At 42.1% G+C, this 18,193-nt stretch overlaps 2 protein-coding genes across 2 annotated transcripts in view; one reads left to right on the top strand and one right to left on the bottom strand.

Annotated features, from left to right (window-relative positions):
- Positions 1-12,554, bottom strand: part of ANGPT2 (angiopoietin 2) — a 46,775-nt gene extending 34,221 nt beyond the window's left edge. Inside the window, exon 1 of the mRNA XM_083730500.1 lies at positions 11,702-12,554. Within this exon, the coding sequence (XP_083586626.1) occupies positions 11,702-11,992 (291 nt within the window). The 5' untranslated portion in view covers positions 11,993-12,554. The remainder of the gene's footprint in view (positions 1-11,701) is intronic.
- MCPH1 (microcephalin 1) overlaps positions 1-18,193 on the top strand; it is a 107,854-nt gene that overhangs the window by 60,849 nt on the left and 28,812 nt on the right. The gene's annotated exons all lie outside the window — the stretch shown is intronic.

Here is an 18,193-nt window from a genome sequence, read left to right as displayed (position 1 = left end):
CGGTCCACATACTGCTTAAGCCTGCCTTGTAGAATTTTAAGCATAACCTTGCTAGCGTGTGAAATGCAATTGTGCGGTAGTTGGAGCATTCTTTGGCATTGCCCTTCTTTGAGATTGGGATGTAGACTGATCTGCCAAGGGAGGCTGCAGAGTACCCGAGAAATGTTCATGGCGAGTGGCGGAGAGACACCACACACCATCCCCAGCCTCTTCAGAACAACTGAAATTCTAATAATACTGAACTTTAAAGGGACAGGACAGCACTGGTGTTAAGAAAATGGCGGGCACATAGTATGTGCAACAAGTCAGAAAGCTGTTGAATTTTCAATTCCCTAATAGACTTTGTCAACCATCATCATGGCTATGTCCCTGGTTTATTTTTCCATGTAAAATTGATTTCATTCAGCTCAGTTTCACCATTAAGAAGCATTGAGAGATTCCACCTGGGCAGAGCTTAAGGTTCGCTATACTCAATGTAAAGCAGAATAAAGGGGAAACTCACACATAGACTGTAAGGTTACTGACCAGGTCAGCGGAACAGCTTCCCATCTGATGTCAAGGGGATGAGTAATTCTATCATCTTTAGAAGACATCTGAAGGCAGCCCTGTATAGGGAAGCTTTTGAATGTGCAATGTTTTATTATGTTTAATATATGTCGGAAGCCAACCAGAGTGGCTGGGGCAACCCAGTCAGACGGGCAAGGTATTATTATTATTATTATTATTATTATTATTATTATTAGGAAGCTGTGACCATTTGCTGCTCTCCATCATGTGTATTTGTAGAAAGAACAGCAAAAAGCATTTTCTTATGCACGTGGGAAGGTCACATTCCTCAGCTGCAGATCCCCATTTCGCATCACGTTCAACATTAGAGCTTCTGGGGTCTAATGTTTTGTGGGTGCATATAGGAGAAAATATAGGAGAAGGTTTAGTAAAGAATGTGAGTTGTGCAGAAATCCTTTCTGCTCATGCACAGGGATCTTTGTATCCAAGCCACAATGCCTAATTGGCGAGTTGAGCCCCCTTCTATTTATGCATCACAGGATATAAATTGCCTTCAGAGATAATTTTATATGCCTCCAGCCCCTGACTGTGAAATGCCTCGCATTCTGCTGCTGCCTGTTTTTGTGGAAAGGAGCTTAGTTGGTTTGGCTTTTGTGCCTGTTTTTACACAGCAATAAAGGGACTGCTTTGATTTCCCAAGCATGCTGCTTGTGTTTTAGCTTCCTGAGGGTACCTATTTGCTGGTAGCCAAGCATTAGACCCAACTTAAACAGTTTTGCACTTGAAGGAAATTGCTCTCAAAATAACACGCTTTGAAAGAATATAAATCTCTTTCTGCCTGCTGCCCCCTGAGCACAGCATTTCAGAAGCTACCAAACTATTCTTCCAAAAGTTCATATTGACCTTTCTTAAATATTCACAGAGGTTGTTACGCAACAGGTGGACAAACGTTTCTCAAATATCTGCAGTGTTTTCTACTGTGAATGCACATCTGCTATTGAATAAGAAACATTTTTGCTAGAGAAGATTGGAGCAACTTGCAAAGGCAGAGACAGTTCGGTGCGAACCAGTCCTATATGTTCCCAGCTTCTTGGATTTATTCTGCCCGATAATCAAATTTAAGAACAGAATTGATAATAGCTTACTTTAGAATAGTAATATATTCTGTCCAAGCACATATCGTAAGAGTATAAATTCAATATGTCATGAGAACCTACTTGTTGCATTCAAGTCTTGCAGAAAGTACACCTCACTTGGAGCTAAAATGATTATTACTTAGAGGTTGACTTAGACAAGTGATGTTCTACCCTCCACCCTGCTATTTCTTTATTTCTTTTTTCTTGGAAACTTTTCCATCTGGCTAACCTGCTGTAACTTCAAGAAACAAGTCAGTCCAAAATCTACAGTTTCTAGGCAATAAATAATTTAAAAAGAAATGGGGCAGAGGTCTGATAGGATTCAATCTAATAAGGGAATAAGTGGATCTGGCTGTTGAAAAATATACTTCCTTCCCTAATAAATGCAAACTTCAAAGCCTCCACCCAGTCATTTCCAATGGCATCTGAAGCCACACAGGCCAAGCAGAATATATAAAATTAATATATGTTAGATATGTAATACAGGGTAATTCATAATGAAGTATGCAGTTTCCATTTATAGTAAATGGAAACTGTATGCTTCGTTATGAATCACCCTGTACAATAAAATTAGACTTTGTACACATTGTCTTGTCCTATATGATCATATGGAGTCACTGCAACAAAGTACCCAGCTCCCTCAGCATGTTCTGATTATCCAAATTCGGGTCATCTTTGATACCACCTCCATGCATTTTCTCTGTCCAATTCTATATGACACATTTGCACGATGTCAGACAGTGAAGCATCCTTGGCAATGTGGGGGAAATAGCCCAAGTCACGCAGTGGCATAACCTTGGTGCTTCCTCCTAGAGCCTTATTTGCTCTGTAGATGCTTGTTGCATTGGACCATTTGCTTCTCAAAATCTCTGGTTGTGTGGCCAATTCAACAGAAAATAGGTAGAGTCAAGAAACTCTCAAAACAAGTGCCAATGAACTGAAGTATTTTTTAAGAGAGCAAATGTTTTCCATAGGCTTTCTTATGCATTATGTATCTGTTCTGGAATTTTTTTACCTCTTCTTCGCTTGGTCATCTTCTACCAGATTTTGCTAAGTTTTTATACGCCCATATCTTAAGAATTTGTACCTTGCTGTGCAGCTCAGAGACTCATATATTGTGTAATGAATCACCTAGATGCCCTCTTTGTATAAATAGAGAGAGGTTTCTAAGGTCAAAATCGCCATCCACACAACTTGTGATGGCATGGATCAAAGCTGAACATTTTCGTGCTATTGAAAACTATATGTGGTTGGTGGCATTTGGTGGTACTGTCAGCTAGAGACAACAGTACTTTCTTTAACTGTGGGCCGGAGACCAGCTCAAAGGAAGATTGAATAAAAATAATCACTAATGGTTTTGCATCACCGTGGAGGATTATTGGTAGACAGGGGGAAGCAGCGTTGCTGACATCTTGCTGTCTGACACAGCATCCAGATGACATTTGGGTGTATTGGACTAGGACCTGGGAAACCGGTTCAAATCTCCACTGAGTCATGAGGCTCTCTGGGTGACTTTGTTCAGTCACCATCACTCAGCCTAATCTACTTCACAGAGCTCTTTATAAGGTTGAAATGGGAAGCAGGAGAATCATGTATGCCGCCTTGAGCTCCTTGACAGAAAGATGGGATAGAAATAATAAATGGATAGTAATAACTTGCTAAGTTAGGCTTGCTAAGATATATAAGACTGAATCAGATAAGTGCTGGAGATGCAAAGAGGTAGAGGGAACGTTCTTTCATATGTGGTGGACCTGTAAAGGCATAAAAGAGTATTGGGAAATAATCCATAATGAATTGAAAAAAGTGTTTAAAATTACTTTCCAAAAAAAACCACCAGAATCATTTCTGTTGGGGATAATCCAGAATGAAATTCCCAGGTGTCAAAAATGATTATTTATGTATGCCACTACTGCGGCCCATGTTTTGTTAGTCCAAAAATGGAAAACGAGTGAGGTCCCAACTAAAGAAGAATGGCAACTTGAGCTGACGGAATATGTGCAGCTTGCAGACTTAACATATAGAAACAAGAAGAACATACATTTAGAGAAGATTGGAAAATGTTTATTGAATATATGGGGGGCGGGAATTGCGTACACTTGAAAATGTTGGCAGCCTTGAGATAAATTCAACAGTGTAAATAAATTTTGGTGGATGTAATAATGGAATATTGAATGGTTTAATTTATGTAAAAGATGCAGGGATTTATGATATGCAAAATGAACCATGGAAAGAGAGGAAGGGAAGTCATTTTAAGAAAAAATTATATATAAAAAAGATAGTAATAACTTGAAAACAGTACATAAATAGAAATAAATTTTGCTCCCTGAAGGAAGCCTCCACCCACTAGAATAATTCCAAATCTCACCAAATTATTTGTACACCAATTCCTGCCTTCATCTATTTCTCCCGCCTCTATGGTGCTACTTGAAACAGGTCACTTCTACCTGCTGTTGAATTCTGTTATGCTATCTCTCATTCTTGTACACCAAACAATTATTTGAAATAAAAACCACTGGAACTATTTTGTCTCATAGCTAATAAATTTTATGGTAGTGTGGAGCTTAACGCACAACGGATTGGCCTGTGGGGTCTCCTCACATCTCAAAGATCTCAACATTATGTTAACACTAAAAATGATATTAACAGCTGTACTGTAACAGTGTAATAGCTGTATAGTATGGTATGTATTTTCTCCATTAGACTATTAAAGGATTTGAAAAGGCCAGTGATTTATTTACATCAGTTTTTTCAAAGCATCTAAAGTTTCCCCGGTTAAGTGAGCCTATTCCACTCAGGAAGCAAACTGGCCAATGGACATTATACAAAGAGCTTAAAGTAAAAATAATAATAATAATATATATTCCAGGCTAAAACTGCTTTTTATAAAAAGGGCCTTCTGCTGTACACATCAGTTGTTTGGAATTTTTGTATGCAGCCGTTTTACTAGAAGCTCTTGCAAAACTTAACTAAAATACTTTTTGAAAAAAAGAATGTTTTCCCACAAAGCTGGACAAGCCCAGAGGTCTATTTTGTGATCTAAAATAGGGTGTGTTGAACTTTGGTCCAGTCATTTTAGGTTTTGTCACAGGAGCTCCTTCGTGGAACGCAACTGAGTGAGATGTTGCCATTGAGCCATCTGTCTGAATGGCAGTTCCATCAATAATTGTAATAAATAAGCTCACCTCCCATGTGCAAAGGAACAGGGGAATGAAAAGTTTGCCGGAAGGTGTGCTTGTTCTCAGTTCCGTGCTTTTGAACAGAACTGTTCAAAGTGTGGCAGGGAAGCCAGTCGAATGATGAATGCAGATGAACATGCCTGATAACTGAGTCAGAGCAATTGTCTATCTAGCTCACTATGTCTGCTTTAACTAGCAGTGCCCTCTTCAAGGTCTTTCCCAGCCCTGTGATCTGAGATTCTTTACTGGGAAGTGCCAGTGATTAAATGTGAGACAGTGAAGCATCTACTCTACCATTGAACTGAAGTTCCTCCCCAGCTGGCTGCCTGTTACTCCGAGCATGGGGAATTATTTCCAGATATTCCATGTAGCCAGGAATGAGTGTGCAGCCAGGGGCATCAGCTCCTGGGGGCTGAGTCCTTTTGGGTTTGTCTATATTTCAGGAGTAGGACCCTCCCCATGCCCCAAAAGTACAGAGCCAATTGTGGCACAGCTCAAGTGGCCAGCTCCTTGGGTTGAAGCAGTCTCCTGCCAGTGATGGCACCAAGAGGAGGTGGAGGATGAGCCAATGGGTGTTGAAGCTGCGTGGCCACCAGGTTTGGTTCTGTCCCTAGCTCCTCCCAGCATCCAGACACCATGTGTGTGACATCACCCCCCTCCCATCGCCCTTGCAAGCTGGAGCAGCCTTGCTTATTACTGCATTTTGATGTCACCTGACAGCAATAGTACAAGTGTGTGAGTGAAGGAACGTCTGCTGGAGATCTGCAGGAGTCATGGGTCATGCTCCCTGATTTAAGAGTGGACATAACCAGCCTACCAGCTTTCTCAAGTGAGCTTGTAGCTATCCATTTTCTCAACTGTTTAGCGAGCATCTCTAAACAGGAACAAGGCCTTTGGCATTCAGGAACACCAGGAGACGAGCCCGTTAGAGATTCAGCATAGTGGTCCTGGTCTAGACTGCCGGGTAGCTGGGGAATGATGATTGCACATTTGTGTAAGGCACTCCTATACCCTGTGCTTTGCATCCCAAATGCATGCTGTGTGGCTGCACACAGCGTCACCTGTAAAAGAACCAAGGAGATGACCTGGGCTGTGTGGCAGCGTGCATTTGGTGACCTTGCATACAGCTGTGTTGATCTCCCAGAAGTCATGCAGATGAACCAGCTGTCTCATTGCAGAACCAGAGCTTCATATGCATTAGTCAGACAAGTGCCTGTCCATCACATCCCAAGCCACCTTTCAGACAGGGGCAAAAATGAATATTGTCCTTAGATTTTTCTTTTCTTAAACTTCCTTTAGGCGGAAGGAACTCTAGTCAAGTCAAGTACCTTTATTGGCATCACAATATAAAACGTTTCAGATCACTGGGATAATTAAAGGACAAGGTTGAAGCTGTCAAGGGTCTATTTCCCAAAGGGATGGTTCGTTGGGAACCCTTTCAGGCAAAATTGTGGCTAAAAAGGAAGCTACCAGAGCAGTAGTATCTTTGTCCCGATCTGCCAGGAGAAACCTCATTTGATTTCTCCTCTGGGTTGTGGGCCAGAGGTCCAACATTTTACTCAGCATCAGTTGGCAAGGTCTGCTATGAAAAGGGCAATCTAAGAGAATGTGTTCCATTGAATCTGGTACTTCTTGGTTGCAGGCACACAAACGGGCTTGATATGGAGTGTGCGAGAATCTGCCTTTAGTTGCTGCAGAAGGGAAAGCATTTAATCTCACAAGCATAAAGGCTCTTCGATGGGAAGGGAGTAGTAAATCCTTTAAGTATTTGACACAGGTCCCGTAGGGTGTTGTAATACCTAAGGCCTCCAGAGAACAAGATCTTGGAGTGGAAGGAACTCTATTCATGCTTAAAGGCACTTTGTCCTAGATGCCAGAATGATTATAAACAAAAGCTGGCACAGGTCAATTGCATTTGCTACGGCGTTTGCATTTGCTATGGACAGGTGGGGTACATTTTAAAGCTTCCGGGGGGACCTGGCTTCTGAAATCTTACAGAAGACAACAGTCTCTGCAAATAGCTGAATTCTCTATTCCCCGCTCACTGATCAAATTGTGATCAGGGCTATGCCAGCTAGTCCCACTCCTGACATCAAGCATGCTGGCTTGTCCTGTCCCCTGCTGTCTGCGCATTTGGCATGAAAGTCTGCAGCAAGAAAGCTTGCAGATATATGTGAAGGCTTCCACACGATTGGGTTCCTGGTCCACTGAATGCAGAGAGATAGTTAAGGCAAGCCAGCATGTCTGATGTTGGAGGTGGGGTAGCCATGCATGGCACTGTTCATGCGATATGTGCTAAATACCTGACTATTGCCTGATGAGATGTAAGTGGTTTTTAATTGATCCATTGCCAGCCCTCCTTCAGAAAGCCACTTTCACCACTCAGGGTAGGAGAGATACTTTGTGAAATATGAAGCCAAGGTTGTGAAGAGGCTAGGTTGCTCTCCCTGTGAGAGATCTCCCAAATGCTTCTCTCCCGTCAAAACTACAGAGGAGAGCATTTCCAGCAAGGCAGCCCATACAGACCCTTCATTTACCTTTGCATCGTCAGCAACCATTATGCCAGTCTCATCCTGCGCACTCCTTTGATTACAAGGCCCTGCACTAACTGACAAGCAGCTGCTGTGCCGGTAAATAAACAGGTTCCCTAGCAACACCAACACCTCCCTTGAATACTACAAATGCATCCCGTGGCTTTTAATTACATGCTCCCTATCAATGATGTTCAGCAGAGGATATAATGACGGCATGGAAAGCAATATTTTTGTAATACACATTATGCTGAGATGTTAGGGAGAGGAAATGGCAAGAGCCTGGGCGAGGGGCAAAGGTTCCTCTGTATAACAGACATGAATGAGGAGGGAAACGGGACTACAGAAGAGAATGTGAATCTGCACAGCTAAGTGTCAGTTAGGGAAGGCATGTCCAAAGTCCGTTTCGGGGGCCTAATTCAGCCTGTTGGTTGATTCAATCCGGCCCCTGTGGCAGTTAATTTCCTGGGGTAAAATCCTAAATAATAATAATAAAAAACCTTAACAACTTAAACCATAAAAAACCCTCAACAACTTCAATCCTAAAAAAGCTCAACAACACTGGAGTTAACAACTTTAATCAGCCCTTTGGTCGGCCCTCACGACCCTTCACTTCATCAAATCTGGCCCTATTTGAAAAATGTTTGGACACCACTGATGTAGGGTTTGGGGAAGTAGAGGCATATTTGCCAGCATTTGGCCAGTTTGAGTGTATATATGTAAGCTTATGTACATGGAATAAAGTTTGTGTGAGAGAGTGTGCAAAGATTTCTTGAGCCATTATTTTGTGGGCATCTCCACAGTTGGTTTGCACGGTCCTTTCAGAACAGCTAGCGGAAAGTTAGTTTATTCTCCATCACAGATAACCTTTAACTATTTCATGCCTCTCTTGAGAGGGCAGTGCATCTCATTTGTCAACATTCCTAGCTGTAATAATGTAACTACACGACCATCAGATCTGTCAACCCCTTCGTCTGATATGTTAGGCTATTTCTGTGAAGCAGCTGTGAATCAAATTAATGGCTGTACCTGTTTTCAAACCACACCAGGGTAAAAGCCTAATTTTTCCATATCTTGAACCTACTGCAACTGTAGACTAACAATAGCAATAGTTGTTTCTTGGAAATAACATAATATTATCAAGTATTTTAGAAATTGATTACAAGGGAATGTAATAGATTGTTTAGCCTATAACGAACTCAAGCAGGCTATGTTTTTCTCCTGCAATACTGGGAAGACTTAAATAAAAAGTAAAAAATTCCGGGGTAGTGGCAGACTTGAAAGGACTATTGTGGTGCAGACTCTTATATGCATTATAGGATTCTACTTCCTCTTGGATTGTGATTTGCTGGAACATATCGTATGAAATTAGCCTGTTCTTTTGGTATGCCAGATATTAGTTTTGCTCAGACGTCAGACAAATTGGTATTTTTAGAAAAGGGGTTTTAAAAGATATTGGAAGATAAGGTGGTGTGCTAATAATAGTAATCTCATTTTAACTGCAAGCCTTCCATGGTGGTTGTGGTTTTCTAGGAACGTCTGAAACACTGGCCTTGGTTTTCTGTTAGTTTCCGGAATGCACAGCAACTCTGACACCTTCCAGCTTCCTATTGTGATTGTGAGGCATCCACAGTGATTTCCACTCTCTTCCATTCAGACAGTTTGGTGTCCATTCAGAAAGATAACATTTCCTTTTGATGACTGATTGAAGGTGGGAAATGTGATACTGTGTGAGGATGTAGAATGCATTTGAAACAAAGATTTTGTGCATAACTGGTGCTAGAAAGATTTTTATGCTGGCAGTGTTATTTCAAGCACCCTTCAAAAATAAGTGGTTCCTAGGGTTTAGAAAGGCTCACTAAAGGAAAAAGGGAAAATTAAATTTGTCAGATTTTCCAGAACCGGTTGAAATAGTTACAAAGTGGCATTCGAGGGCATCCATGTGTTATGTACATTAATTTGCCTTAGCATAAATAAAAGAGTTTATAAATAATGAATTGGAATGATCCCTATGGATTTTTCTTCATGTTATTCTTATTTACTAGGTTTCATTAGGAAAACAGTTTGGGACCTAAGTTGCTTGAGGATAATGAGGGTAAGATAGCCTAAGTGCCCTGTGTTAAAGGAATGACAAGCCAAACACAAAACCAATGTCATCCAATAGAAAGTTAGGGTTTCGTTTAACCCAATGGACCTTACTTCTGCACAATTGCATTGTCAGTTGATAAAAATGTAGAAATAGAATGTTTATTTGTTTTTTAAATGGATTGACTGACCTCCAAAAGTAAGTACCTGGTTTTAATGACTTTGCTGAATGTGCTTGTCATAAAGAAATTCCCAGAGATTTATAGGAAAAAGCAATAAATAAAATTGCTGACCTGAGAAATGTGTTGTGGCAGTCTTGCAATTGATCCTGACTCTCCTAGTTATTTTAGTTTTTTACTTAAAGTAAAAGGGTGGGGGTGTGGAAAGTAAACTTTTTTGTAATTCAGTGTTGTTATTTAAGTAAATATAAAAACAATGGACATCAAGTCGGGTTCTAAAACCCATTTTCTATCCGTCTACCTACCTACCTACCTGTCTATATGAATGGTGGCATGACATTTATGACATTTTGCAGCTTGAAGTTCAATCTTACCAATGCCTACTCAGAAGTAACGCTCATGATGTTCAATGGGATTTGCTCTAAAATAATCTGTATAAGATTGTAGCCCATCTATCGGGAAGTAAGGTCTCATTTAACTCAATAGGACAGACATACTTTTGAAAGGACATACCTAGGATCGTTCTGCTAGATACACAGCTATTTAAACAACCTTCCCCAAAGCATATTTTAGATTATTAAATGCAGTTTTAAATTCTCTAACATAACTTTTCAGTGTTACTTTATAATCTTATCTGCTTCTTATCATAGGAAGGTGTGGGACACATTAGTCTGCAATAACAGCTCATAATACATGTTTGATTAAAAGCTTCAAACAGGGCCTATATTGATTTTAATTTCTTGTGATGCTACATTAGTGAGGTGTACTCTAAGTATTTGCAGCCTTCTCTAATGAATATACTGAGATATTAAATGAGATCCTTTAAAGCTTCAGTCCTTAGCAAGAACCCTAGAGAATTAATCTAACTGAACGTAATGGGACCTTACCTCTGAATCAGCAGGCTTAGGTTTTCAGCGCATGTATTTCATTCTCAGAAGACATGTCTTGTATCATGTGACTTTGCAAGGATATCATGCAGTTAAGCTGCACTATCTATTCAGTTTGTCTATGATGCCATCCTTTGCACACTTACTTTGAAGTAAATATCAACTTCAGAGTAAACATCAATAGATTGAACTGTCATACAGTCTAGATAAACTGTTCGATAGTCTAGAAAGTGATTTTGTTAGCTTTTTCAATGTAGGATGCTTGTTCACAAGTCCATTTGTTTGTAACTAACCAATTATCCCATATTAATCCATCATAGTCTAGTGGTGCAGGAATTACACAGAGACTTTTAGAACAAAACAATAGTTAATCCAGACGCCACCCAAAGTAACGTTATTTCACACACAAAATTGAATCCCTGTATCAAAGTCAGTAACTTAAGACATTCAAAATGATTAAAATAATATTCACAGATACATTCTGCGCCAGTCCACAGAGCTGTTCTTCAAGAATACCGTTGCCAAAGTCCCATTCAAATCTTTGGGACTCAAGCATATCTCATTTTAAATCATACGTGCACACTGTAGGAAGCCACAATTAACTTTGATTCTTCACAGCCTCTACACAAGAATGATCCCTCCTTGCACATTATACGCTAGGCTATGGGTACACACAGTGTAAAATTGGGCTTCCTGCTATTTTTTCATGGTGTGAATCAAACCTTAATAATGCTAACTATTGCCTGCAGTGCTAAGCAAATTTGACTGGAAGTAAATTCCACGTATGAAACCCTGCATATCTGACAGTTGCGTGCATGTGAGTTTGCACCCACCGCATGTCATTCTGAAAATATAATATGGATAGAAACAAAGAAGCTGTTTCTAGCTGTTCATAGCATACAGGTTTGAAAGCTCTTTTTTTTTTTCCTCCCTGAAAAACATGGTGCAACATTTTAGAACAAATAAATCAGTTGCTCTAGTTCAGGAAACAAAATTCCTCACGCTGGATTTTTCACATGGCTGTAAATAGCATGCAGTCGTACTAAATGTTTTCGACAAAGTTGTTTGTCAAGAGCAAGTGAATGAAATGTTCCGCAACTCAATGTACTCACTCGTCAAAAGGGAAAACAACAAATCAGCAAATTGTGCTGCTGCAAGAACCCGCATGTAGGATAGAATAATACAGGGTTGTTTTTTTACCTTCATTAGCCACTGTGTGTTGTTCTCCAGGATGTTTTCAAGAAGTTGGAGCCTTTGTATGGAATCATCATAATCTAAAGGTGCATCCCTCTGCACTGCATTGGAAACATAGGAGGTAGAAGAAGAAGAACGGCAATTTTCTGTTTCAGGCAATAGGAAAGTGTAGCTGCACAAGCCATGCTGGACTTGGTACTGCTTTTTGCCCAGGGTCTCTATGTTTTTTCTAAAGGAGTTGAATCCCAGAACGAGAGCAAAATTGCAGCTCAGAATAAAGCAAACATGCCGCCACATTTTCTCCTTTATAAATCAGAAGATCAAACGCTGTTAAAGAGCGAAGGTTATCTAGATAGCGTCTTCCAGCAGTCAGTGCCCCACTGACATGTGCGAATCTGGCGGGGGGTGGGTGGGGGGGAGTTGAGTCCCAGTTTCTTGTTGAGTCCCAAGCTTGGTTAAAAAGTTGTCAGGCAGATCTGTCTCAGCTGCTGCTGGCTCTGTGGTCCATTTTCAGATTCTGCGTTCTTCTTTTTGAAAAGGATATAATCATCTGCTGTTCCAAATTATTCAGTTTCCTTTCCTTCAGCTAGATTGAGAAGAGGACTCAAACATGTGCAGCTAGTAACATTCCTCTTTCTTGTATATCCGTTATCTTCCTGGTGAGGGTTGCGTAGTGAGGCAGCATGACTGTTTAGAGCATGCTGTTTTATGCATTTAGCGTCCTGCAGGAAGCCTCTCCAGGGGCAAAAATGGATCAGCTAAAGGAGACTCATGAATTTCCTAAGCACCTCCCCTATCGAGGGTCTCCAGGATGTCTCATTCTCTCTGAAAATCTCTGTGTTGTGAGCTTGTTTTTTTTAAAAAAAAAACTGAGGCTGTATCTGTTACTTTTAATACTTTAAAATTTACAAACACAGTCACAGGCATTCCTTTGCTTCCTGCTGGGGAGATGCGAAAAGTCCCTTTTGAGTTTAATCTTAAAGTCAACATTGTATGGTTTGCTTAGCATTTTGTGCAAATGGAAATCTTATTTCCAAACAAAAACAGACTTCGATACTGCTGGAAACACTTGAGTGAATATTTAGCCCAGAGTAGTAAGAAACCTCGGATTATCTCTTAGGCAATACAGAATGCTGGAAATTGGTTTGGGACCATAGAAGCAAGACACTGAATATGTGTTGGCTCTGGTCAACCATCATGAATAAACTTTGTGCTAATATGCTCCCACCTCCCACTGCATTCTACTAATTTCTTTTCGGGCAAGTGCAAAGCATAGTTTGCCGTGACATCCAAATCCAGCAAACTATGGTGTGCACAAGCTACAATCAGCACCCATGATTTCAAGTGTATTCCCAGTTTGGATGCAAACTGTAGTTTGATCACACTATAGTTTGTCCCAATTTGGGCAGCCTGGCACCCTGTGGTTTCTGTGAAACAAGAAATGAGTGCATATGAAGGATAAAGGAGTACATGAAACCCATGATCTTTTCGCTGCTTCCTTACCTAAATGATGATATGTTCCCCACACTTCCAACTTCAAACCAGAAGTTTGCTTAGGAAGCACATGTTATCTATACTTACATCTCATTTCAGTCCTAGAGTACCGTGTTTTTCAGATACCTGTCAGTGTATCCTCAAATGACCCAGATGTTCTGCATGCCAGGTATGCTACTTTCCACTCCCTCACTTGGACTAAAGCACAAGTGGCCAAGTTGCATCCCATCTGACCCCCAACGTCACTTTAATGCAACCCCTGGCACCACCTGAAGCTGCTTATTGTTCTTGTCCCACCCCCCCACCCCCCGCTTCTTAAGTTTCCCTTCCCTCTTTCTGTGTAGTCTCAGGACAATTGGAAGGAGCACTATTTTGTTTGATAAAAATAAATGGATTGTATTTTTATGTTATTATTTATTTACATTTTTCCTGGCTGTATGGCTTGGGGAATAGGAGTTTCTTTTTCTCCCAGCTGTCTGTTGAGAGCAAATAGGTAAGTTTTCCCCATTTATAAAAGTGTGTGTGTGTGTGTGTGTGTGTGTGTGTGTGTGGCATACTAAAATCAGAAAGGAATTACTTTCACTCACATACCAGTATTAGTGTCCTAAGTATAGGCTAGCCGGCAGAATTTCTGCTGCCTTAAATTAAAATGGCATAATTTATCTGTTCAGAAGCAGGGCTACAGCCTCCTGAGCTCACCTAAGCCTGACCAGGGTGGGGGGGAGTCTTTAAAAGGTTGGCATGCACCACCGTTTTTTGCAAGCATAGACCTCTGGGTAACCTCTGAGTTACCAGGTCATGTGAGACTGAACTGAATGAAGTTAGGATCCAGCACATGTACTTCACCACCCCTGCCCAGCCTCACTTCCACCTATCTTCCAGAGCATCCTTCCCCACCCCCCGGGCTTAAAGGTAAAGGGACCCCTGACCATTAGGTCCAGTCATGACCGACTCTGGGATTGCAGCTCTCATCTCGCTTTACTGGCCGAGGGAGCAGGCATACAGCTTCCGGGTCATGTGACCAGCATGACTAAGCAGCTTCTGGCGAACTAGAGCAGCGCACGGAAACACTGTTTACCTTCCCGCCGAAGCGGTACCTATGTATCTACTTGCACTTTGATGTGTTTTTGAACTGCTAGGTTGGCAGGAGCAGGGACTGAGCAACGGGAGCTCACCCTGTCGCGGGGATTCGAACCGCTGACCTTCTGATCAGCAATCCCTAGGCTCTATGGTTTAACCCACAGCGCCACCTGCGTCCCTCCCCCAGGGCTTACACCAGTATAAAATTCACCAGTCTCAGCTTAGGGGGCTCAGCCCTGGTTGAGCTGGGAGGGAGGTGTATCTCTCTGGCTGAGCCAGGGTGTGGGACTTATGCCAGCAGAGCCTGGCTGCACCAGGTATTGGGAGCTGAGCCAGAGATCTATTGGATCCTAACACCATTCCAGCAAATCTTTGGTTTATGTTGCTCCCTAAGTCTGCTGTACCAGGGGAAACAACCATTTGTATACTTGCTTGAACGTAAGCCAATCAAATCCAGTGAGAGTTACTTTTGAGTAGACCTGCACAGGCCTGGGAATTCCTATCTGAGGTAGTCAGGGTGAATTAGCCAGTACTCATTAGAGGTTTCCAGAGTCAAATGCAAGAGGATTTTGCACAAATTATAATTACAGTGTATTTAAAGAAGCGCAAGAAATAAAAGAAAGAGCAGGCAAAGAGTGTAGAGGGCATCCAGTGATGTCTGTCTGCTTACACAACAGAAGTCTGCTTGAGCAATGGGATTTCCTGTTTCCCTTCATCTTTCCTCCCGCGCTCCCCCCAAAAAAACTGCTCTAGAGGGTTCTCTGGAGCACATTTGTGAAAGAAAAAGCAATCATCCAAGGGCAAACTGCATGATAAGTATCACATGCCGTTTGGACCTGATACTGCTTTAACAAGTGAAGGTGGGACCATAGCTTCATGGAGAAGCAAAGGTGTTGCATGTGCAAGATCAGGGGTGGGCAACCTAAGCCCCATGGGCCACAAGCGGCCCATGGGGGTCGTTTAACTGGCCCATGGATCCCCACCGCCCGCTTGGTTGGCTCCCATGCACTGTGTGCTAAACCTGTGCAGAGCAGAGCAGGGAACACCTTCTACGAATCTGGCCGGCTTCCCATTGGCTGCGGGAAGCTCCTGCAGCCAATGGGAAGCTGAGCACGCCTCCTCCGCGCCAGAAATAGCATTTGTGCGTGTGTGCATTTGTGCGTGTGTGCGCACACACATACTCCGGCCCACCACGGCGTCTGTGGGACCACAAATACTTTGCCGACCCCTCTGCAAGATCCCTGGTTCATTCCCCAGAAATGCCATGCAAAAGAGGACCTCACAGCCAACAATGGGAGAGAGGTGTGTCTGAGATCTGCTGCAAGTCGGATCAGGCAATACTGGACTGGACCTGACATAAGGCAGCTTTCTGAGGCAGATCCATAGGCATCTACATATTCCAACAAGCTGGCAAAACAGTGAGAGATGCCAAGGGAATTTGCAGTAACTTCCCATGTGTTCTTCTGTACTGGATGCAAGCTTGTCTAAACATGCCCTGTAAAAATTACCCCATCCTGTGGGAATCCTAAAATTATTATTCTCCCAATAAGAGGTCCTCTTGAGTAGGCGAGCATTCTTTATTGAGCATGGTCATGTTTTGCTTGGCCAAGTGTGTTGAAGTTTGTGGTGAAGAATATGTTTTGTAGATGTGTCAGCCCAATTACACGTTGGCTTCCTCCTCCTGGTGTCCATAGAATGCCCCTTTTCTCATCAGTGTCATTATTAGATCCCTGAGGGAGGTGGGAATGGTTGGAATCTCCCATGATGTCCAGGAATGTATCCTGCAATTTTTACCACAGGATGTCATTAGGGTAAGAACAGTGAGGCCCATCGGGAGATTCTTGGCCATGTTCTCCATGGTCTTGGATGGATCCTTCCCTCAGCCATGTGGCTATTTTGGATTTTCTGAGTCACATATGACTTAAGCTCCCAAACTGGTATGCCATTGATAGACCCACATCATGATCTTAATATAACATGGGCATAATTCTGGTTTCTATACATGCCAGAGCAATTGCATAACCGTCGTGCCTTCACTACCACCTCTGCAGTTTCAGAGGTGCCTGGAGAACTCCTAAGCTTGCCTACTATTTTGTTGCATTTTAGTTGGTGCAAGGAAAGATAAATGGAATTTATTTAGCAAGTGCCCAAGATCTACTGAGTCTGGGGCATGTGTGGCCAACCTGTGGCATTCCTACATAGCTAGCACATTTTGTGGTATGGCTGGGCCAGAGCTGGAGAGCTTTGGGGCCAAAAGCACAACCAGACCTGCAATCCTGTCTATCTTTCTCTTGAATCTTTGCTGCTTATTCTTTATAAACCCCATACATAGTGCTGTGCTTGATGAGTAGCACAGTTAAAATTTTAACTTGTGAAAGGAATTATTAGTGAAGGAAAGGCCCCAGCAAGTTCTGCTATGCCAATATACTAACTCTGCAAAATGTTTTCTAAAATACCTGCGGCCAACTGTTCTTTAATCTTCTTTCTCCACACAATTCAAAGGATGTACTAATGGTTTACTAATCAATCTTGTTTTAAGTATTTCATTTAGCACTGACCACACCATCTTCCAGTAACATCTTGCCCCCTGACATCTCCACTATATATGGAGGAAAATCCCCCTTACTGTCTTTGCAGAAACCACATTTGTCATTGCCTTAATCCTATTGCCTTTTTACTCCTCCATGCTATTGTTCAGCTATTTTAACTTAATGTTATCTAAAATTTGTTGCTATTATGAAGTTGGCACCAGTGCTGAATAAAAAATTCCAAAGTTCATCCAGGATTTTGTTCTGCAGCTCTTTTGCAATAGATCTGTGCTAGTCTTGGGAACTGTTTGACTCCAGTTGACACACACAAAAAAAACACACAATCACACTTATTCAAAAGCTACAGTACAGCTTTTTCCACTGCCATAATATCACAGAACTATCACTCCAGTCCTCAATCCCACATCACTGTCATGTTGGCTCGCCAAATACCATCTGCCAGTCTGGTTTATTAGACATTTTCTAATCAACTTTTCAAACATTTCTGCTCTGAACTCCTACCTTCAGTCTAATCTGTTTTTAAAAGATCTTACTTGTACACAGCATACTAAAATATGGGAAGCATTACTAACAATTTCTCTTTTGCTCATCCACATGTCTTTTCCAGACTTCATAGTTGTGAATACCATTCTCTTTCCATTAATTCCCCAAATCCAATATCCAACAAGACTGAATCTTTCATCCTTTATTACTATGTAATTGGTGATGTAAAAAGGTAAAGGTAAAGGTACCCCTGCCCGTACGGGCCAGTCTTGACAGACTCTGGGGTTGTGCGCCCATCTCACTCAAGAGGCCAGGGGCCAGCGCTGTCCGGAGACACTTCCGGGTCACATGGCCAGCGTGACATCGCTGCTCTGGCCAGAGCCAGAGCCAGAGCCGCACACGGAAACGCCGTTTACCTTCCCGCTGGTAAGCGGTCCCTATTTATCTACTTGCACCCGGAGGTGCTTTCGAACTGCTAGGTTGGCAGGCGCTGGGACCGAGCAGCGGGAGCGCACCCCGCCGCAGGGATTCGAACCGCCGACCTTTCGATCGGCAAGTCCTAGGTGCTGAGGCTTTAACCCACAGCGCCACCTGCATCCCTAATTGGTGATGTACCACATGCTAAATAAGCCTGGCATTTCTCATATATTGTTATACAGACATTACCTATAAAACTTTGTCCACTATTCCATTTTTCTACTCTTTTTGGACATCCACAATATATTTCATACTGTAAATTCTTCTGTGGGTCTTTTTTGAACCAATTTGTTGTCCCTGAGAGTGTGCCTTTCTCGTAACATCATTCCACATCTGGAATATTCAATCCTCCCCTTCCACAATTCTTCTCTCTCCCAGTGATTCGGTCTACCCTTGCCTTCTTTTCTAACCAAAT

The sequence above is a fragment of the Podarcis gaigeae genome (genome assembly GCF_964106915.1).
Source record: "Podarcis gaigeae genome assembly, chromosome: 3".
In the NCBI taxonomy this organism is placed as follows: Eukaryota; Metazoa; Chordata; class Lepidosauria; order Squamata; family Lacertidae; genus Podarcis; species Podarcis gaigeae.
Note: the sequence above shows the minus strand (reverse complement) of the source record. Positions and strands in the feature narration are given on the sequence as shown.